A 24,088-nucleotide genomic window follows, 5' to 3' on the forward strand; every position below is an offset into this window, starting at 1 on the left:
TATGCACTTTTTGATCAATACCAAATGAAGATAAAGGTGAATGTTCCGGGTCTGAATGTGGCAATATCTAACACTTGTGTAGTGGAAGATATGGTTGCCACATTGCTATCACAACGTAGAGAAGCTTCTAGACTCACTAGCAAATCTGAATTGCAGCAATATCTAGATCTGCCCATTGTTAATGTTTGTAGTGAAAAGACATTTGATCTTTTGGGATGGTGGAAAAATGAAGAAGGTACTTATCCTATTCTGTCTGCCTTGGCACGTGAACTACTAACGGTGCCTGCTACTACTGTTCCATCTGAATCGACTTTTAGTGGAAGCGAACGGGTGGTAACCAAATATAGGAGTTGTTTGTTGCCGGAGATAGTGGAAGTTTTGGCTTGTTTGAAGGATTGGTTTCAAGCTGAGGAAGGACTTCAAGATGAAAATTTAGTGGAAGAGACGATGAGCGACGTGGGGATGTAGCGTGTGGACTTTGGTCGTGAGGATTTTGGCATTAGTACTTTCTATTGTTGTGGTGTACATGACTTATTTATGTATTTATTTTTATGTGATACTGGAATCTTGACTATTAACTTATTGTTTTGCATATTTTGGAAGGGGGCTTTTGCATCTGAATTTTGTTTTGCACCAAATGAAGTGATCCCACAAGCCTCCAGTTACTTTTGAAATGAAGTGGGATTTTGCTATATAGTAATGTTGCAAGTTTAGAAGTCTCAGGCACACTGTTCTTTAGTTAATTTCTTTATATCTAATTGAAATTTAACTTGCTGATTTTGGTTGATTCTTCTTCTCTGACATGGTTGCATGTGTACAGACTATAGAATGATGCCTTTTATCTAGAGGTCAGTTCTTTATATTTACATAGTACTTAGCCAATGATAAGAGTTGGATTTGTCTACTGTAAATATTTATCCTTTTGCTTTGTAAATATTTGAAGACTAAAGCAAATATAAGTTGTGATCAAGAATCAAGTATAGAGAATACTATGAACGAAGCTTAATTATGCATTTAAACAATTCTCTTGTTGTTTTGCACACCTATTTTTTGATTTGTTTGAAGTTTGAACATGTCCTTGATGGAGGTTCTCTCTCTTGTAATGAATATATTGTTAGAATATGTGAATATATTCTATAAGATACAGCTGCATTATATGGATATATCTCTATCCTATATAATATATTCATATATTCTATTGTATATGTTAATAAAGTTTGATAGGTTGTTTTCAAGAATTTTTGTAATGAATATGTTAATCAGTTAATGAAATCTGATAAAAACCAATTAAATATGTTAATGAAGTCCAAACAAGTTGTATTCAAGAGTTTCGAATAATTGACAACTTGTACAGCCCGGCCCACAGACTCGGCCCTCAGGCCCAGTCCACAGTTTTCTAAAGGGGCCAGGGCTGAGGTAAGGGCAAGGGTTGTATAATTCTAGTATTGGCCCTCACAGGCCCGACCCTCATAGGATAAGGGGGCTGGGCCAGCCCGGCCCATTTTACACCCCTAGTATAAACTGATAAACTGAATTAGTAATTCAAACATTTGTTTTTCGATATGTCCATGAAATTTCATGTGATCGAAACATTTCATGAAATTTCTACACAATGTGCAAAATTCCTAATATCAAACAGGTAATTATAATCAGATATATCTCATCCAAAGAACCGAAACCATCCATTTGAAATATCAAAAAAAAAATCCTTCCACGTACGTACATGGGGTACGGTTCTTTCTAGAATTGCAAAAGTCCACCACCAAATCTATCTCACTCCTTTAATAACTCAAAACAAATTAGTACCATCTTCTTCTTTTTTCATTAACAAATAGCAATAACAATAATTACAAAAAAAACATCAGCAGAAACTTCTTCTTAAGAACAAGTAATAGTAAAACATTTGTGAAAGCAATGGCAACACAAGGAACAAACATTATATTTAACACTACTAGCTAGTGTATGTGATAATATGCCAGCTAGTGTATGTTTGCACAAAAAGGTACGTTAGAGTTGTTCTCTTATGTGTCTTATGCTCTTAGCTATGGGTTTCAATTTTGTTTCAATTTCAACACTACAAATTAAATTAAAAAAAAATTAGATTACATGTACTAGTGCATAACTTTAAATAGATTTCATCGAAGCGGCCCATGCTTGCTTAGCTTGTCTTGTAGAGAATGTCACAGTGCACCTATCAAACACCACAAATATATAGTTGTGAGAAACACAAAGTTGGGCAGACGAAGCATAATATCCAACTATGTGTCACACCCCATGTTCCTTAAACAAGAACCACGGGCGCGCATGACAAGGCATGCTACACCTCATATCCAACAAAGGACCTTGGTAAAATAAGAACTGGCCAATGCACCCTAAATAACATCTTAATACCTTATTAAACGATAACATACCACGTGTAATAGGGCATGTTCTGAGAATACTTCCTTGCATGATAGAGGTTTAGTGGAAAAAATACCAATGAGACAACAACAATAAAGGTGAAAAACATGTCCCAATGAATAAGATATATGTAACTCTCAACCTAGTAGTCGAACGAGATATTGTTTGGAAGAAATGATATTGTTCAGAAGAAATGATGGGGTTTCAAGGCGATTAAACAAGGATCAAACCAAATAATGTGAGCAAATTAAAAATGGCTGCCCTATGTAGAACAATATGAACACCACTCTAATAATCCATCTTTTATGCAATTTTTTCCCATGACGGAATAAAAAAACCCCCCAATATTACTCTTTGGGGGAGAGAGAGATGCAGACTGAGAGTTTTATTTAATTTAAGTCTTTGAGCAGGAGAAATAAAATAGCGGGAGCTTCTTATTTTTTCCCTCACGCCCAAAATTCTAATTTAGCGAAATGCACCTACAAGTGAGCTTGCATTATAATGAATACAAAACACTTGATTGATTGAATGCATCTACAAGTGAGCTTACATTAGAATAAATGCAAAACACTTGATTGATTGAATGAATCTACCATAAAGCATTCATTAGAATGAATGCAAAACACTTGATTGATTGAATGCATCTACAGAGCTTGTATTAGAATGAACACAAAAACACTTGGTTGATTGAAGTCATCTACAGAGCATGCATTATGGTTGATTGAAGTCATCTACAAGTGAGTTTGTATTAGAATGAATACAAAACACTTGATTGAATGAACTACTCTATAAGAGAGCATTTAATATAATGAATGCAAAACACTTGATTAATTGAAGTCATCTACAAGTGAGCTTGCATTAGAATGAATGCAAAACACTTGGTTGATTGAAGTAATCTACAAGTGAACTTGCATTAGAATGAATGCAAAACACTTGATTGATTGGATGCATTTACAAGTGAGTTTCCATTAGAATGAATGTAAAACAATAGATTGATTGAATGCATCCACTAGTGAGCTTGCATTTGAATGAATACAAAGTCCTTGATTGAATGAATGCAAAAAACTTTATTGATGGAATGCATCTACCAGTGAGCTTGTATTAGAATGAATGCAAAACACTCTATTGATTGAATGCATCTACAAGTGAGCATTCATTAGATTGAAAGAAAAACACTTTATTGATTGAATGCATCAACCCGTGAGCTTGCATTAGAATGAACGCAAAATACTTGATTGAAAGAATGACTCTACAAGAGAGCATTCATTAAAATGAATGCAAAACACTTGATTGAATGAATGCATCTACAAGTAAGCTTGCATTAGATCGAATGAATGCAAAACACTTTATTGATTGAAAACATCTACAAGTGAGATTGCATTAGAATGAATAGAAAACACTTGATTGATTGAATGAATGCATCTACAAGTGAGCTTAGATTAGAATAAATGCAAAACTCTTGATTGGTTGAATGTATCTACGTACAAAAGAGCTAACATTATAATGAATGCAAAACATTTGATAAATTGAATGTATATACAAGTGAGCTTGCATTAGAATGAATGCAAAACAATTGATTAATTGAATGCATCTAAAATTGAGCTGTCATTAGAATGAATGCAAAATACTTGATTTAATGTATATACAAGTGAGTTTCCATTAGAATGAATGAAAAACACTTGATTGATTTAATAAATGTATCTACAAGTGAGCTTGCATTAGAATTAACTTGCCCGTTATATGAACTCCACTTATACGAACTCCAAACAAACTCCACCATGAAAAACAATGAATTAGAAGCTGATTTTTGGTGGAGATGTTAGTACCACAATATCATCCTTAGAAAAAATCAGCACATTCGAAGATGCATGTCTAGACGTATCAAAATTTGCTTGCAATGTTATAAAATTATCTAATGGTCAATATTTTTCAAATTTCAAAACAAATTTTGACAAGGTTAAACATTTCTGTTTGGGCTGATTTTTTGTAGGAAGATTCTCTATTATGAGAAGACCTTCACCAAAAATCAGCCCTCAATTCATCTTATAAATCCACTTTTGGTGGTGGAGTTCATATAACGAACTCGTAGAATAATTGAAAAACACTTAATTGATTGAATGCATCTATAAGTGACCTTCTAATAGAATGAATATAAAACACTAGATTGATTGAATGCATTTACATGCATTAGAAAGAACGCAAAACACTTGATTGATTGATTGTATACATCTACAAGTGATCGAGGTTGCATTAGAATGAATGTAAAACACTTGATTGATTGAATGAATCTATAGGTGAGCTTCCTTTATAATGAATGTAAAGCACTAGATTGATATGATTGAACACATCTATAAGTGAACTTGCATTAGACTGAATGCAAAACACTTGATTGAATGCAAAACACTTGATTGATTGAATCTATAATGCATCTACAAGAATGCAAAGCTTGCATTGAAGTGAGCTTGCATTGATTCATTCAATCAAATGTTTTGCATTAATTCTAATGCAAAACATTTGATTGAATGAACGAATATATCTGAAGAGGCCACCACCAAACAACTTATGCACACCCTTGAATGCCATTTTCGCTACATTGTTGATATTCTTTGATTGAGGAGTCATTACTACAAAGAAAAAAAACAAGTATTAGTATGTAACTATAATAAGTTTAATAAAATCTAAATCAAATTGGACAATTCGTATCGGATTTTTTTAAAAATATGGCATGTCCATGTAACCTAGCTTCAAACACTCAACATAACTCTCAAATCATTCAAAACGATCCTTCCATGCCCAATTCAAACAACTCAAAATCTTGTATTAACTCATACAAAGAATATTATAAAAAAAAACATTCAAATGACCTCACTAAATTGTTTGGGGCTTTTTCAAACAATATTTTGTTTTGGTACTTCCAAACAACCTTGCATTGTATTTAAGGCAATGAAATAGTAATCAAAACTATTCTTCGCAATCTAAATGCAATCTATCCGTAAACATTCTAAATGAAATTGAATAAAATGAATTAAAATAAATAGAATAGATATGAACAAACCTATAGTGATTCACTTTCTTTGCAATGAGAACTTTGGTGAGTGATTCGCTTCTTCCGCAATGAGAATGGTTCGTTTTCTTAACAATGGTGTGCTGGCGAGAGATGAGAGCAAGAGAGAAAACTTCACTTTCTTAACAATGGTGGTTGCCCAAACTCAATGATTTCTTAATAATGGCGGTTGCCCAAACTCAAATTAGATGAGCATACAACAATGACAGTTGCCTAAACTCAAATAAAAACATTTGGTTTTTTTGGTCGAGACGCAAGAGAGATGATACCGGTTAGAATATATAGATGTAACTGCCCAACCCAATTTGGTGGGTCGTAGAAAATAGGACTCTTAATTATTTTAAGTTAACCTCTATGCATTTTCTGATGGTGACTCGGCTTTCGGCCCAATAAGTTGTCAGAATAAACCCGTGAGCAGAATCCTTGAAAACCACCCAACTGGTCCAGCAGCAGCATAAGTCGTAGTAGTAGTAGTGTCTGAAAAAAAAAAAACCCTGACATCATAACGATGAGTTGCTCAGCAGTAGAAGAAGAAACAGTAGTAGTTGGGACTGAGGACGTTGTTGAGGCACTCATGGATTATTTCCTTGACCCTATTTTACCCTCTACTCCTAACAAAAATGTCCCTTCCCCTCTCTCTCTCCAGCAATCCGTTGCCAACCAGGTAAACCACCCAACAGTGTTTTATAATATGTTCAATTCATTATGTACTGATTCTGTTTTTGTTTTTACTGTTTATCTAGATGCGTGCAGTTGTATTACTATACAACTACTACCATAGGAAACAATTTCCAAAACAGGAGTTTCTTGACGTGGAATCTTTCTGCAAAGTGGCTGTAAATGCCAAGCCGAATCTGTTATTACAGTTGAAAAAGAAATGTAATCGTGATGGACTGGAAGAGGATATGATGTCTATTACAGAAAAAGAAATGTTTGATGCTTGCAATGTATGTAAAGGGTTAGATACATTGAAAGATTTGCCAAGCATGGAAGGGTGGCCAATTGCCAAAGTTGCGGTTTTTTTAACCGATTCTATGGATGAAAACTGCTTTCTTCTATTCAGTCCCATTACACAGGGGGTTTGGTCACCACTAGAACAAAATGTTAGTAAATGCAATGATAATTCAGAAGGTGTAGTGGATTCAAAAAAGAAAACTCAAAATAAAAGAAGGACCAAATCGCCTGTCGTAACTCTGAATACTGATGAAACTTGTTTGCAGAAACTTGCATTGTCTGCTGTTAAGGAAACAACAGGTGCAGTACCTCTCTTCAGTATTATGTTATTGAATATTTAAACAACATATATGTGGCCTTCGTAGATGCCTTTCTTAATTTGTTGTTGTTGTTGTTGTGCTGCTAGTTCATCCTATTAACACACTGCCATTTTAGGTCATATAAGTACAGTTTCTTTTTTTGTCCAGCAAGTCTTGCTATTATTAGCTTATTGATTTATTTTTTGTATGCCAAAGAAGTCATAAATTCGTGATCTAAGAACTTGTTCATAGTTAGATTTCGATTTCATTTGTTTTTATGGTCCTTCAAATATATTCACCAAAGATATGAACAAGATTCAATTTGTAACAGAGAAAGTGGTTATTTTATTTTTTTTTGTACGTGATAGAACTCATTCATCTCAAGCTCCTTTGTTTTCTATATTTGACTTTCTAATAAATGTCAATTTTTCCAATTCTCAAATGACCACCATGTGTTACTCATTTTTGTTACAGTTAGTTTGTAGATGCTCTATTATTTTTTATTGTACTTATAATGTCTAAATCTTGCCTCCACCTCCAGCCTTTGAAACATTGATTGAAGTTATATCCTCGTGATAATTAAAATCCGAAGGGAAGCAAGGGTGTTCCATATTAAGAGGGGTTATGATTAAGAGCTCATTATCTAGCCTTCCGGTGTACTTTACGTCCCTGTTTTGGATACCTCAAAGTGTTGTTAAAATATTGAGAGGACTATCAGGAGAACTACAGGTATAACCAGAAGATTTTTGCATGTTTGTCCAAGAGAGATGGGGACTGGGGTTTAATGTTTCTAGAGTTTCGTTTGGCTCTAATTGGAAGATGGTTCCTGGAGATTAGGGGTGGAGCGAGGTAGGTTGTGGAGGCAAGTGTTCAAATCTAGATTCCGTGGGACCAACCTAAGGTTGTACAGTGGACAGAGTCCGGATTCTTGTGCATGTGGGGTGTGGAAGGGTATCTAGAATGGTCATGTGGGATTTCAGAGAGAGATCAAGTATGGTTTAGGAAATGGGACTAGAATTAGATTTTGGGAGGATGTATGGGTAGCTGAGAGAATGTTATTTTTGGACCCAAGACTCTATGCCATTAAAGTTTTCACATATCAGCCTATTTATGATACATGCGGTCAAAATAATGGTAATATTTGTTGCCATCTGGGGATTCATGTCACCATGACAGATTGGGACATTAGGAGTTTTTTTGCCCTCATCTTGAGGTTGGAAGCGATTCCTGTTGTTAGACCGAATAAAGATCGTTGGCTATGGGGTATATGCTAGATGGGAGATCCTCCCATTTTTCCCTGTGTTTTCATCTCCTGATTAATCTCCGAGGTAGTACTGGTGAGATTTCCCTAGCACTGATAACTGATCAGGAAAAATACATTGTCACGTGTCTTTCTTCATGTTGGAAATTTTCAAGATATATGGTTTGATCTTATTTAGTTTATACTTGCAAAGATGCTCGGATTTTCTGATTGAATGGAAAGTCGACAAAGTGCTTGAAGTGCACTATTTTGTGTCCATTTTGATGGACGTCCAGTAACTTTAACAGTTTAACCACCAATGGTCATTGCAATGGTCTTGGCGCAATATGGTTTTGGTTTAAATAATATATGACTTAATATATTGTTTAAACAAAGATGGTTGATTGAACATAGGTGGAAATTAAGTGAACTTGACACCTGTCCATATGAGAAATGAGAAATGGTTACTTGAGTTTGGTGGACACACCTGTTAGAAACTCAATTGAAACAAGCAGGTGCCATTTCAACAACATGGTAAATAGGTGTGTCTAAAAGTTGCGCCTATTTGAAAAGGCACAACACTTGGAACGAAGCGACACCAAGATGTTTTGAAAAGGCACATGATGTCTATAAGATAGAATGGTCTGAATGCCATTATCTCTCAATAGTTTGACCAAAATATGAAATGTCCTCCTAATATATGCTCTGGAATGCACATGATAGCAGTAGAACGCTCCACAGTCTACACCCCTAAGAAGAGTAGACCCTTAAACCCCAGGGAATCAAGAAATCTTTCACTGACTGACGAACAACACAATGCACCCTAGGTCCCATGGAGTTACTCCAGGTCTCCATAAAAAATGACAATGATGAGCTCACTGACAATAGGAAGCAGTTCGCAACTAATTTCTTTGTACTTATCGTCAAAATCATCACACACCACATGTAGTGTTGTATATCGAGGGTTGCAATACTATGAATGAGAACACAAGAGAAAAAGGGTGTTCATTGACTTCAAGGTGCCGAGAATCGGCTATCTTTTAAGCAATATTTCTCCCCTCCAGTAGAAACCGTGAACACACAACGGGGTATACAGAAATATTCTCTCAGGATACAATGAATCCCCAATAGATTGTTCGTCGAGTGTTGGATTGTGTATGACCCACCTCGACCGAGAAACACTCTTTTGAAGAAACTGATGATGCCAGAATACACTCACAAAGACAACACTGATTTTTTCGTACAATTGACTATGAGAGAGAGATTTCTTTCTTTCTTTCTTTCTTTCTTTATCTTTTTTTGCTGGTGGGGGGGAGGGGGGTTGTTCTTGTCACATTTGCTGTACATGTCTTCTGCGTTAGATTTTGTGTTTGTGTTATGTAGTGAGGCTTTTGTGGCCACTTTCTTCTGGTGTTCTATGCATACATTTCACTGACTGCCTGACATGTGTATGGAAAAGGAAAATAAATAAATAAATAAAAGAAGATAGAATTGCAAAAGGTTATTCATTTAGAAACTATAGATAAGAAGGAAATAACAGAAAATTAGATTCTAGGATCCTGGTTTCAATATTTGTAATGCACCAGTCACATCGGGCATTATTTGTACACTTAGGAGGGGAGCTGCTGACCCTGAAATATGTTTTTCAAACAGGTATTGATCCAAAAGAACTCATCATATTGGAAAGTCATGTTACCTACTCATTAAGTGAGGAAAAGACCACTGCTTGCTTGTTTATAATGAAGTCTAAAGCAGCCAACAGTGATATCTTTCAGGTTCCTATCAAAGATGCTATTGACAGGTTTGGTGCTCTTTATTACGCTGTTTCGCTGTATTTCTTAAAACGGAAGTATTTTATGGTGCCAAACGTATGCATTGGGTGATAACATGGTTACCTAATGTATAACCTTAGTCTGGACCTTAATACAATTAGAGTGATCAAAGTAAAACCATTTATGCATATCTTCTTTTGTGTTGCAAGTACTAAATATCCGAAGATTTCCTTTAGAACAAATTTAAATGAAATTGAATTGGATTCTTTTTTGCAAAGGACTACATATGAGACTGTTCTGTAGTTCTGTATATTCTGGATTTCTTGATTTGAACTCCTCCATGATATTTTTTAAAAGATTCACAGAAAAGTTTAGACTAGAAAAAATTTGTTCTAGACTAGTGCTTATACATGTAGGCAGGCCCAAACGAGCCTAGAAGGTTAGACACTGTTTTTTGTGATGCAACTCTCCACCTCTTTTCTCATCCATAGAGCCATTCTTTTATGGGACTTTCTATCTCCTGCCTCAAATGTACTTAGCTAAGTTGAAAAACCAGGGGTTGGTTGTTGGTGTTGGTGTTGTAGTAGGTTGAAGGTATTGGCCCAATGTTCAATCACAGAGGTTCAATTCAAACCGTCTGTCATCGGAAAGCTTCCTTCTTCATTTCTCTTTTTAAGATAAGTTGAGCCATCTGGACAAATTGAAAAGGTTTACTTGACTATGCCAGCTTTTGGTGAAGAGAGCTGAATCTAATAGTGGATGCAGCAATTTCCCTGTGATTGGATGTGTTTAGGTTTGGTTGAATTTTAGAGATGGTGCTGCCACATTCCTTCTACTGTGGGAGGCTAAGCCTAAGATTAGACATTATTGTTTTTTGTACTACTACTACTGCTACTAGATTAAGTGTTGAATCTAAAAAGTGTAGGGAGCAAGTTCGCTGTGATTGGACGAGTTTAGGCTTAGTTGAATCTTAGAGATGGTGCTTCAACATTCCTTGTTAGTTGTTACTACTACTATTCAACATTACTGTTGTTGCTAAAGTTGAATGAGCCGTTCATATGACATCTAGTATGTCGTTGATATCTTTAACACTTAACAGCAGTGTCCAATAGGCTCTAAGACATTTTAAAGTACGTAGGTTTTCCTTCTAAATAGTGTTGCAGTGACTTAATGTATACTCCTTTTGTGTTGACAAACAATTCTTTGCACAAAGGCAAATGTGGGCAATTTGATCTGGTTATGGAAATGTGATGTCTTGACCATCACCCACTGCACAAGGGGAAGAAAGTCTGCGGTAATTGTTTTATCTGATGGAAACCTGTTACTGGCATATTTCAGGATGGATTGAAATTGAACATGTATAGAATAGGAGATTTGTGGCCCTTAAGATTTGTGTTATGCATTGCTCAAGACTTTTAATTCCCCCATCAGGAAAACTGGGTCTACTGCACGTATATATTCTTTTATTGATGCGTATTTGACTTTATTCTTCTTATGCTTATTGTGGATGAAATTATTTAATATTGAAGCTTGCAAGGTCCTTTGGTCAAGAAGACTGGCAACAGTTGCCTAGTGGCCAACACTGTTGAGTATTTCCATTTGCTACCTTATGCTGGGATAATAAGAGACTGGTTTTCCAGGTAATATTTAGATACATTTTATTTTATATCATCTCTTGTGATTGTTGCATTTTATTTTCAAAAGAAAACTTCAGATAGGCCCAATACACTGGCTCATAGGTATTATCTGTTTTTTCATTTTTTGAAGAGTAAATAACCAATATATGTATTAGCACATGAAGTATTTACGAATTAGGACGAGCTATCCCAATATAACAAAAACAACCTAGAGAACAACAAAAAGAATAAATAATTAGCCAAAGAGAACAACAAAGACAACCCCATCATTCCTTTCAGATTAAAGAATCTCAGGGAAAAAATATAAAACAAACAAAACAAAAGGCCTAATAGGCTCGACATATAAGGCATAGCCTTTGAGGTAGCGTGAGGTCATGTGCGCGCAGAGACAAAGGTAGTACTAGCTATGCTGTCAAAGGCGATGCTTAGGGCTATTATTTTTGGCAAACTGCCTCGCCTCCCTTAGATAAACTCAGGAATCTTGGATTTGGAGGTAGAACTTATGATTATTGTGTTTATGCTTTTCTGAAGTGGAGCTGGTCAACTGTGGCCTTTTGCATTGCTCTTTCTTTTGGCAGGTGGTCTGCTTTCATTGGGAGTCTAATCTATCTTGGTTTAGTCCCGGTTAGGTGAAGGTCTTCCTTACTCCTTTGCATGCAAGCCCATTTTCCTGCCCAGGGGCTGGCAGATGGAGTTTGGTCCCAATAACAATTTTGTTGCGTAGATGGCTCGAGGCCTCGAGCATGTTAGGGGGCTCTTTCTGGGTATAGTTGTGCACCTCCAGAAGTCATCTTCTATATAAAGTTCCTTTTTACCATATTTAGCCAGGGGAAATATCTTGTTTTAAGATTCTTAATTGGTTGGTGGGCCTTGAATGAGTGCCTTGATTGTTTGTCGGTCTGGGTATGATTGTCATTGTAGGTCTGTTCTAGTTTTTCTCCTTCTATTCGTAGATAATACAAACCTACTTTTCTATTACATTAATATAAATGTCTACCGTACCTATTAAAAAACATTGTTTCTCATATTAATGCAATTAATTGATTTCAATATATTACTTTTCGGCATGGCCTCGTTTTGCATTGGACAGCCCTGGCCTCACTCTTTGCTTATCTAGTCTACCTTGTGAACTCTATGTTTGGAATACATCTGTTTTTCGTTTTCCTATAACTTATTCAGTGCTGTTGCAGAACGTGCTATTTTGCTAATTACTATCCAGCTGAAATGATTATTTATTCGCTGCAGGGGAATGTTAGGGAATGCTTCAGTAAATACAGGAGAAATCGTTAACAAGGACTACTCACCAAGTCACAATAAAGTTTTGACTATAATAGCCACTGAAAAATATGAAAAATCTACAAATAATTGCAGAATTGCATATTCTTCAGACCTCAAAACAATTAAAAGTGAAAATTTGGACCAGAGAGTGGATGGTAACTATCATTTAAGCAGACAGCACATTAGAGACAAGGGTGAATCGACCAAATTTTCCGATCCTAGTCAAAAAAAAGACAACTTTGAAAATGCGTGTTGATAACTCAACAGAGGTTGCTACTGAAAGTGACTTCAGATCTACTGAAAATGGCTCCATAATCGAGGTATATATTTCCACTATTGACCTGTTTGTTAAGTTTTTTTTTCCCCATGACAGCAAACAATGGCCCGTTGTGGCTTAGGGTCACTCTTATTGCTATTTCCAGAAGTTCCCTTCAATGAAACATGGGCATTTGTTATACAGTTTATGTTACCTCCTTAGCTCATAGTGGTCACTATCAACATCTAAAAGCCCTTCTGTTTGCATAGAAGAAGTGTAGATAAACAATTCATAAAGCCTCTTTTTTAAGGATTTTTTTTAGATATGATAGCCTTTTCTAATTTCACAGGATGATATGGTTGGGCCAGTTCGGAAAGCTTACAGTAACGGAAGCATAGATGTTAAGGTTTCTGATGGACGTGATAATTGCGGCACTGGTTTTCCTGGTCAGGATAGTGCACCCAAAGGAGATCATTCTCTAGTTCCTTGCAAGTCTGATTCTCAAGATCTTGACAAATTACAAGCTATATTGGCTTCAAAGGGGGATGAAATGTTGAGAGCTGCCTTGAGACTTCTTTTAAAGCAAAGAAATGAGCTGGTATGTACTATATTCTTGATGTTTATAATAAATTCAGATTTGTAGATGTAATTGAGTAAACATGAACATGTATGGATGTGTTGGAAACTGAAGGGATGGCTACACAGATTGTGTACTGTACATGACACCCCTTATGTTGAGAACTAAAGTTTCGATGTACTTTAATTCTGTATATATTGTATTTTGTGCATATCAAAACATTCTTAATAGCTATCAAGAGAATCAAAGAACATGTTTAGCTGCCCCAACGTGTAACTGGTTTGACTTCTGATTTTGGATAACTATAATATGGGGCCAATAGACTATTGGCCTGCTTTATTGCATGTGTCGTACCTTCATCGACTGTTTGCTTAATTTACACTTCTAATTCACGTCATTATGAAGATAGTTTGGTTATATTTGCAGTATCATCAGCAGCGCCAACTGGAGGATGAGATTGCCCAATGCGAAAAAAATCTTCAGACAATACTAAGTGGTATTATCAGTTCCTTTTAACCTTTTATATGTTTGCTGTTTCCCTTAATTTTCTATCATCTGCATGCGTAACCGACTGATAGACTGAACGCTCATTAGTAGCTCCTTCTAAAAAGGCAAACTTATCACGACTTTTCTACTACTTGTCCAAATATACTCTCTAGCTAGAACAAGAAGTTGGACACGAAGGGGTTGAACAACTATATTTTTTGTTCTACAAACTCCAAGCAGTCACAATTCTATTCCCTTCACTGCACAACCATTGACACAACTGATTATGTTTGACAATGATGTACTGTTTTCTGTACATACTTTATGAATGGCCTATGTACAAGCCCGCGCCGTCAAATAGTTAGCCATTTGCTATAATATCAAATGACCGACCATTCCGATACCGAGATGACATTGTTAATTCCTTACTGAGATGCATGGATTGCGGAATCAACATGGCAAAATCATTACTTAGACAGTTAGACCTTCTTGAGCCTCCAGAATGTTCTCCCAGCCTATTACTGTATGAGATGGGCATTACATATAACTTACAATTTTGTAGGTAGCGAAGATGACTTGATGTTGAAGATTGAATCTGTAATTCAAGCTTGCAATGTTGCCTGCTCAAAAGATGCTACAAGAACTCATGAAGAGCCGCATTTCCACATCGAAGAACCACTTAAAGGTGTCAAGAGAAAAAGATTATCTGAGGCCATTCTAATATCACAAAATCCATGTCAGGCAAGTACTTTTTTTAATTCCCAATAGTTATATCTCAACCAAAAATTGTTTCCATAATTTTCTGGAGTTAAACGTCAAAAATATAAGAGGAACAAACTTCCTTTGCAACTTTGCAAGGTGTAGAATGGGTGCACCCTAAAGTCCATCAATAGCACAAGAGATAACCCGAATGCAGCATTAGTGATCAGTGATATACAAAGAAAAGAAGGAAAAAGAACCCCTAAATTGTTAATGGAAAGAAAAGGAAAAGAAGAAAAATAAATGAAACCCTCTAAAACAAAACGAATCCTTGTATGTAGGTCTACAGTACCCAATGCTTGACTCTAGTTCTATGTAACGGTCTTGGTGCTGTCCCATGGGGGATTATAGGTACTGTGCCTTAATGGGACAGTTTCAAAAAGTGAAAAAACACAATGAGCTCCTATGGCCTTACTCTGCTCAGTTGTTTCATAGACTCTTATGCTTGAGCAATCCAAATTAAAACTGCAGATGAAAACGTCCATACTGTATCTCGTTAATGTACGATGTACCTTTTCTACATTTGGATGACTTTTTCTGTCAGGGCAGAGTCCATCACTGCATTGGTCCTCTAGTGTTGTAATCAAGAAGATATGGAAACTTCGAACATTAGGTAACACCTTTATCTGGTCTCAGTGGCTGACTCCTGAATATCCCTTTTCAGAGTATTTAATAATGTTTTCTATAGCAATTATCTATGATACTCCAATGGAGTGCTTGGTTGATGGGAAAATCCTTCTGGAAAATCTTCTTTTCTGGAAAGTGTCATTTAAAAGGCTTTTTTCGTCAAGAACATTTTCCCAGCAACCAAGTCACCTAGACTCAGAATAAATTTTTTTATATACATATTTCATGTCTCCTCTGAAGAAGTCTCTTACTACAGGAATTGGATGATATATGTTCTCAGAACAACTGGAAATTACCACGATATCATGTGGTCCCATCCAATGGTAAGTCTCCAACTGTTTGGTGAATCTATGCTGCGATGCAGGAGGTTCATACACTTTGGAGTCTTTGCAGACTAATATGCTAAATATACCCTGTGTATATGGTTTTATATCTGACAATTTGTTAGGGGTTTCTGAATCCAGTCCATATTTCCTGACATCAAATAAATGAGAAAAATGGTTGCACTCGTAATCTCATATAATTGTGTCCTTTTTTTGCACTGGCGAACCCATGAATTACCAAGCTGCTTTCTTTTTCCAAGCAATGCAAACTGCTTGTTTAAGCAACTTTTTAAAACCTTTTGTAGGTGGATTCGAATCCAATGTGACAGTCCAAGGATTAGACTTCGAGTGTTCTGGCGGTGGGGATTTGCGGGGAAATGCGCGTGAAGCAAGGGAATCAGCTGCTGCACACATATTGAGCAAATTGCGCTGCATGGCAAGCCTGACTCATTAGATCCTGGTATGGAAAATTACATTCTGATTATCCGACTTCAATGGAGCCCTAGACCTTTTTCACCAACTATACATGCTAGAGAAGAAATCAATTAGAACATATATGGTTAAATGATAAATACAAAGTTAAGTTTAGACGAGATTATCAGAAGGTATATGCATCTTGCATCGTTTGATCTAATTATAACAATATACCCCTTCCCTTAACAGAAACAGTATGGGTAATGGGAGTATGGCTTAAATTCTGTCATGGACTCTTTCCAAATTTAATGTAATAGTTTTATGTGCTCTTGATTCCTAGTGATTAAAAACAAAACCAGCAAATTACAATGCTGCACGTCTCCACAATCATCATAATTTACTTAAATTTGCGCATACTTAATGTAATGTAGTATTATTTTGATGCTAGCAGCTCTATGGGAATAATTAACGCTAGTCATTGTCTTCCACTGTCAACTGCATCTTCTTAATAGTAGGTGATGTTAAAGCTGATTTTTATTACATCATCACAGGAAAATATATAATGCGATGTATATTCTTTAAAACAGTTTTATATATATATATTGAAATAAATTAAGTATTGCTTTTGTTGTTTCCAAAGAAGCCTATGTTACAAATGGAGTATTTTCTTGACGGTGATGAGAAACTCTCTCTCTCTCTCTCTCTCTCTCTGAATGGCTTGGAGTTACCGTTAATGGTATCATGTAATGGTGTAATATTGTGCTGTGTATGACTTACTAAAAAAATTGTATTTTTATTGATATAGAATGTTTCAACTTTATTAGTATAACCTCAATGTATGAGATTTGGCCTTCTTTTTGGTGTCACCATAGAACAAGTTCACTGATCTTTCATCTGATGCAAATGCCTTGAATTAATGCAGTCCTAACAAGTTCACCGATCTTTCATCTGATGCACATACCTTGAATTAGTGCAGTTCTAGCAGGGGATAAAGCGAGACACCATCTGCAGCTGCTTCTGTCATCCAGGATCCAGCAATATCTGCGGGTGTAATGTTTTTAAAGAATAGTCGGCCCTCCTAAAGAAATTCTGATTGCTTCTTGTGGCAACACTAGTTGTAAATCTATATGCCTGGCACTAGACCGTCTGGTTATATATCTTTCTTGTTATACTCAAAAAGTATGAATAAATGTATTTCTAGATCTTTTGCTCATAACTAATGCCATATAACTTGTGCGGAAATTTCCATAGGAGGGAAAACGAGAAAAAGAGAACGTTTCCTCAACAGAAGCACACAAATGAATTGAGCGGATATAAAAACTGTACCTGGGAAGGGAAATGCCTATCTTACTGTCAGTTAGGGAGTCGAGTTAACGTAGGCTCTCCATCTCCATGGTTAAGGCTTATGGATCGATGATTTGGTATTACCTTTTGTTTTTCCAGTTGTTTGATTATGGACCTCTCTCCACGTCCCAAGTCGGCTGGCAAAGATCTTTAATTTTGCTACCTTGTCTAAGCAGTTCTGTTTCACACTGACCGGTTGTTTATGTTGTGGATGTGCCAAGTGTGTATTTACGAACTGAAACTCTTGAAGATGTTTGCTAATGCTCAAGAATCAGACCTTGGTGAAACCGTCCAACTCAAAGTTGATCCAATATCGTGAGGAGGCATGGGTATGGGTTCGAGTTCAACTTCAAACTAGAAATTCCCATTCTGAGAGTGCAGGCGCATGGATATGGGTTCGAGTTCAACTTCAAGTGCATCCTCTTGAGTCTTGTATAGCAATTCAAAATGGCAAAGAGTCAGATCTCAAATTTATACACCGTTGGATTTGTCACACCATAGGTCATTCATTCAGATGCATTCAGAGTCCACTGGATTTGTCTGTTTTTTTTTCTCGATTAGCAAGTAGTCCATTGGATTTGTCACCATTGGTCATGAAGTGTGATGTGATTATCAGCCATGAATAAACCAGTTTTCTAAGCTTTCCCCACCCCAAGATCACACTACATCCAAATCAACTAGCTTGACTGTTATTTTTTTGGTCAATGTATGTAAAAAGACTTCATTGCTCTTTGCCCTTTTAATAGTTTTCTAGCTTTACCCTCCGGCCAATTAGCTTTATCCCCCCTGTTCTTTCATCTAGAGGTTTACCCCCCCCCCCCCCCTCCCCCCCTCCGGAACTTAGGCCAATTAGCTTTACCCCCTTAATTAAATTATTTCATCTCGAAGTTCGCCCCCCCTCCAAGACCACAACACATCCAAGTCAATTAAGTTTGACCGTGATGTTTTTGGTCAAGACAACTGAAAAGACTGTAATGCCATTTTCTAAGTATAATTACATAAATACCCTGTGACTTTGGTAAATACAAAATTGGAATTCAAATCATCTAGGACACATGTCATGCTCTTAAGAACTCTATCCGACGACTACCACCAATCCTTATCGAATGACATCCACACCCTTAATATTATGAAATTACATAATTAACCTCACAGTTGTTAAAAGCTACATGTATGCTAGGAGAAAACCAACCGTGAAAGGACAATGAAGTCTTTTTATGTAGTAGTGGTGTATGGCTTGGAGAAGATAATGCTACAGTGATGGTAGTGGTGTAATTTTATAATGTTAAGGGTGTGGATGTCATTTGATAAGGATTGGTGGTAGCCGTCGGATAGAGTTCACAAGATCATGATATGTGTCCTAGATGATTTGAATTCCAATTTTGTATTTGCCAAAGTCATAAGGTATTTATGTAATTATACATAGAAAAAGGCATTAGAGTCTTTTCATTTGTCTTGACCAAAAACATCACGGTCAAATTTAGTTGAATTAGATGTGTTGTGGTCTTGGGTTGGGGGGGGGGGGGGGAGGGGGTAAAAGCTAGAAAATTATTTAAAAGGCAAAAGGCAATGAAGTCTTTTTACATGCATTGACCAAAAAGATAACAGTCAAACATGGTTGACTTGAATGTGGTGTGATGGACGGAGGTAAAGGTAGAAAACTGTAAATAAACTCTCAATTAGAGAAAGCAAGAATAAGACATACTCATACCTATATTAACACATTTAAAATTTTGAACTATTGAGCATTGGCAACATCCATTGAGAAAGTTCCACAACTAACTTCATAAAATATAAGAAAATCCAACTGCTGCAACACCTACTATGCGACATCCATATTTAAGAAAAGCCAATGATGACGTTATAGCTTCAACCCGATTAATTCTTAACAAATTAGTATCCGCAATTTGTGAGGGTCGTTCTAGCTATATAAGAAATCATTGATTAATAATAAGATAAGTAAATTACTTCTACTTCGTGAATTCCATAGATTTATGGAATCGGTTACTATATCCTGAATATAAAAAAAGAGATAAAAATTACTGGGTATATTCATATTATGTAATTACTTGATATTCGATACAATTCAATTAAAGTAGGCGATAAAGAGATGGTTTAATCAAAAAAATCCTATTTAAGTTCTATTTTTGTCAGAGGGCAATATGAATGTTCTACCATGTTCCATCAACACAATAAAAAGGTTATATGATATATCCGGTGTGGAAGTAGGCCAACATTTCTATTGGCAAATAGGGGGTTTCCAAGTCCAGCCCAAGTACTTATTACTTCTTGGTTCATAATTGCTATTTTATTAGGTTCGCTACCATAGTAGTTCGAAATCCACAAACCATTCCGACTGACTGTCAATTTTTTTTTGAATATGTCCTTGAATTCATTCGAGACTTGAGCAAAACTCAAATTGGAGAAGAATATGGTCCTTGGGTTCCTTTTATTGGAACTATGTTCTTATTCATTTTTGTTTCCAACTGGTTAGGGGCTCTTTTACCTTGGAAAATCATGCAGTTACCTCACGAGGAGTTGGCCGCACCCACGAATGATATAAATACTATTCTTGCTTTAGCTTTACCTACGTCAGTAGCATATTTTTATGCGGGTCTTACAAAAAAAGGATTGGATTATTTTGGTAAATATTCAACCAACTCCAATACTTTTACCAATTAACATCATAGAAGATTTCACAAAACCCTTATCGCTTAGTTTTCGACTTTTTGGTAATATATTGGCTGATGAATTAGTAGTTGTTATTCTTGTTTCTTTAGTACCTTCGGTAGTTCCTATACCTATCATGTTCCTTGGATTATTTACAAGCGGTATTCAAGCTCTTATTTTCGCAACTTTAGCCGCGGCTTATATAGGGGAATCAATGGAGGGTCATCATTGACTATCTTTCAAAATATGCTTTTTTTTTTATCCCAAAGCAATGTGTGGGCGGTTCAGATAAGCTATTTTGGAACAGAATAGTACAATACAATATAGGGTATATATGATTTAGAGTAGTAGTAAAAAAAATTACGATATTATGGAATTCAATTGTCAAAAAGGGAGGCGGGGTTTAAAAGATCTTTTTCCTAAGATTTAATTTGGTCCACTTCTTGTCATACTCCCTCCAATAATATATTTCTTTTGTTCAGTCAAACACAAGATTTACTATTCATATCATAATTTGAATTTGGATAAGAATTGTTATGTTATCGGGTTCCGGTGTGTGATGAAAAAAAAACGATCTATGGAACTGTTCCCATTTCACTTGATTTCATTCAATTCAACGATTGATCAAAATTCAAATTAATTTTATACAATTAGATCTCAAATGTTGATATTGTATTGATATGTAAGAATTTAGACTAATGAATTCGTCTATTTGTATTCATGCTTGTATTAATGCGGGCTAATGATAAAGAAAAGGAAACCAATAATTAATTTACAAAGAAGATTCATAAAAAATGGATTAGGTTAGGGGTGGGTTCAGATTGGGTATATGTAATGTAATTTAATGACTATAAGCCAACTTTTCTTTATGTTTCAATTCAAAGAATGATTATAGAATTGGATTGAATATAAGATGTTAATTTTTGGTTTACGTTATGTAAGAAAGCCATGTATATGTGATATTAGATATTTACTAGTAATATATGAACTACCCATATATCTTATTTATTTTCTTACCCGACCGTGAATTTAGATAGGAATTACAATAGAAGCCCTTTCATTTCATCTGGGCCGGATGAATAAACATATGAAATCAAGCGTATAGAAGAGAAAGGGTGTAGAATTGAAAGAATGAATGGTTCGTAACAAATAAATGAAATAAAAGAACTAGGCCCTTATGGATTGATTATGGATTGATAAAGATTCTATGGATAGGAACTAAAAACGCGAGATCAAAGTAGTTTTGATCATTCAATAATCTCATTACCTTAATTTCTAAATTTTGAATTTGTAGTTCATAGTTATTTCGACTGGATGGATTTTCGTAGTAGAATAATAAGTCATAATTAATTGGTTGCTTGTATCATTAACCATTTCTTTATCTTTATGCGAGGAGCTTACCATGAATCCACTGATTTCTGCTGCTTCCGTTATTGCTGTTGGGTTGGCCGTAGGGCTGGCTTCTATTGGACTCGGAGTTGGTCAAGGTACTGCGGCGGGCCAAGCCGTAGAGGGTATCGCGAGAGGCTCAACTAGAAGGAGTCGGGGGAGAAATTTTGTGTTATATATGGTGATCCTTCTTGTATCCGAATTGTATCTGTAACTTCCTCTCTTTTTTTCACAAAAGAGGAAAGACAGGTTGTCTAATATCATTCCTCCCCTATTAGTTGATAATTCTAGGGGGTTACCTGGAATGAAAGAACAAAAATGGATTCATGAAGGTTTAATTACTGAATCACTTCCCAACGGTCTATTTCGGGTTCATTTAGATAATGAGGATCTGCTTCTAGGTTATGTTTTAGGTAGGATCCGACGTAGTTTTATCGGATCTTGCCGGGACGATAGAGTTAAAATTGAGGTAAGTCGTTATGATTCAACCGGGGGACACATAACTTATAGACTCCATAACAAAGATTCGAACGATTAAGTGGCTTTTCAACATTCCTCCCGTGCGGATACAATTGGAGGTTCCAAATTTCAAGAGACTTATTTTCTTTCAAGGAGTAGATTCGAATTAAGGTAAGGAATGACAAATGTGAAAATAAGGGCCTCCGTTCATAAAATTTGTGAAAAATGTCGATTGATCCCAGTGGCGAGGGATGAATTATAGTAATTTGTTCCAACCCGAGGCATAAAAGCGAGACAAGGATAGTCTTTTTTTCTTAAAAGGGACTCTCCAAAGGACCCAATATACACAAATAAAGGATTTGTTTTGACATTAAATGGATATATCCATTATATCTTTGACTCATATTTATGAGATGATAAAATATGACAAAACCATATAAAAATTGGCTCACAGCGTAGGAATGGGACGCATTGGCTCACGTAAGAATGGACGTCGAATACCAAAAGGAGTTATTCATGTTCAAGCAAGTTTCAACAATACCATTGTAATGGTTACATATATACGGGTCGAGGTGGTTTCGTGGTCCTCGATCGGTACTTGTGGCTTCAGGGGGCACAAGAAGAGGGACCCCATTTGCGGCTCAAACTGCAGCTGCAAATGCTATTAAATCTGATAGTAGATCAGGGTATGCAACGAGTAGAAGTCATGATAAAGAGTCCCGGTCTCGAAGAGATGCAGCATTACGAGCCATTCGTAGAAGTGGTATACTATTAAGTTTTGTCAGAGACGTAACCCTATGCCACATAATGGATGTAGACCTCCTAAAAAAAGACATGTATAAAAATAAGAATTGAAAGGGTTTCAAGAGAAATAAATGATTCAATGGTCTGATCAAATAATATTACTATGCTTCGAGAGGAAGTAACAATATCTACTCGGACACTACAGTGGAAGTGTGTTGAATCAAGAGCAGACAGAAAGCGTCTTTGTTTTGGTCGTTTTGTTCTGTCGCCGCTTATGAAAGGTCAAGCTGATACAATAGGCATCGCGATGCAAAGGGCGTTGCTTGGAGATATAGAAGGAACATGTATCACACGTGCAAAATCTGAAAAGATACCACATGAATATTCAACAATAGTAGGGATTGAAGAATCAATACATGAAATTTTAATGAATTTGAAAGAAATTGTATTGAGAAGTAATATGTATGGAACTTGCGACGCATCTATTTGCGTCACGGGTCCTGGATATGTAACTGCTCAAGACATCATCCCACCACCTTCTGTGGAAATCGTTGATACTACACAGCATATAGCTAGCCTTACAGAACCAATTGATTTGTGTATTGGATTACAAATCAAAAGGAATCGTGGATATTGTATGAAAACACCAAATAATGCTCAAAAAGGAAGTTATCCTATAGATGTTGTATTCATGCCTGTTCGAAATGCAAATCATAGTATTCATTCTTATGGGAATGGGAATGAAAAACAAGAGATATTTTTTCTCGAAATATGGACGAATAGAAGTTTAACTCCTAAAGACTCTTTTACCCGCAAATTGCGGATACTAAGTTCAATGACTCTTTTACCAGTAAATGCAACGTAGGCATTAGGTTCGGCAATAATGATATCTCCTAACATACCAAAACTAGCGGTCACTCCACCGGTTGTAGGAGATGTAAGAATTGCTACGTAGAATAAATTTTAATTTGATTGATAATCATATGAAGCTGAAGATATTTTAGCCATTTGCATCAAGCTCAAACTTCCTTCTTGCATGCGCGCCCCTCCGGAAGCACACACTATAATAAGAGGTAGAGATCCATTAGTAGCATATTCGATCAAAGCGGGTGATTTTCTAGCCTACTCACGGATCCCATACTGCCCCCATAAACTGAAAATCCATAATCCCAATTGCTATGGAAATACCGTTTAGTTGACTATGCCTGTTTTGAACGACCTCGATTAACCTGTCTTTTTTTTTTATAAGAATCAATACGATCTTTATAGGGTTCCTCCTCGAATGAAATTCAATGGGATCCACGGAAACCATGTCCTCGTCCATAGCACCCCAAGTGCCCGGAGCAATCAAAAGTTCGATTCTTTTCGAACCACTCATTTTCAAATGATATCCACA

The 24,088-nt window shown here is 36.1% G+C and overlaps 1 protein-coding gene across 6 annotated transcripts; it reads left to right on the forward strand.

The window, feature by feature from the left end:
• The first annotated feature begins 5,827 nt into the window (after positions 1-5,827).
• On the forward strand, positions 5,828-17,299 carry LOC147511003 (uncharacterized). Of its 6 annotated transcripts, none has more exons than XR_015219152.1 (12): positions 5,835-6,128; positions 6,208-6,718; positions 9,611-9,758; positions 11,259-11,369; positions 12,612-12,964; positions 13,250-13,498; positions 13,904-13,973; positions 14,526-14,704; positions 15,194-15,335; positions 15,606-15,672; positions 15,978-16,132; positions 17,063-17,299. XR_015219152.1 is itself a non-coding variant. In XM_086602856.1 (11 exons), the coding sequence occupies exons 5-10, from the start codon at positions 12,890-12,892 to the stop codon at positions 16,124-16,126; spliced, it is 789 nt and encodes a 262-aa protein (XP_086458982.1). In that variant the 5' UTR covers positions 5,828-6,128; positions 6,208-6,718; positions 9,611-9,758; positions 11,259-11,369; positions 12,612-12,889; the 3' UTR covers positions 16,127-16,132; positions 17,063-17,299. The 6 variants fall into 6 exon arrangements, 2 of the variants coding, with proteins under 2 accessions (XP_086458982.1, XP_086458983.1); XR_015219155.1 differs by having other exon boundaries at positions 5,875-6,128; positions 17,009-17,299; XR_015219154.1 differs by having other exon boundaries at positions 5,875-6,128; positions 14,526-14,699; positions 15,267-15,335; positions 17,009-17,299.
• The last annotated feature ends 6,789 nt before the right edge of the window (positions 17,300-24,088 follow it).

The sequence above is a fragment of the Coptis chinensis genome, chromosome 3 (assembly GCF_015680905.1).
Source record: "Coptis chinensis isolate HL-2020 chromosome 3, ASM1568090v1, whole genome shotgun sequence".
In the NCBI taxonomy this organism is placed as follows: Eukaryota; Viridiplantae; Streptophyta; class Magnoliopsida; order Ranunculales; family Ranunculaceae; genus Coptis; species Coptis chinensis.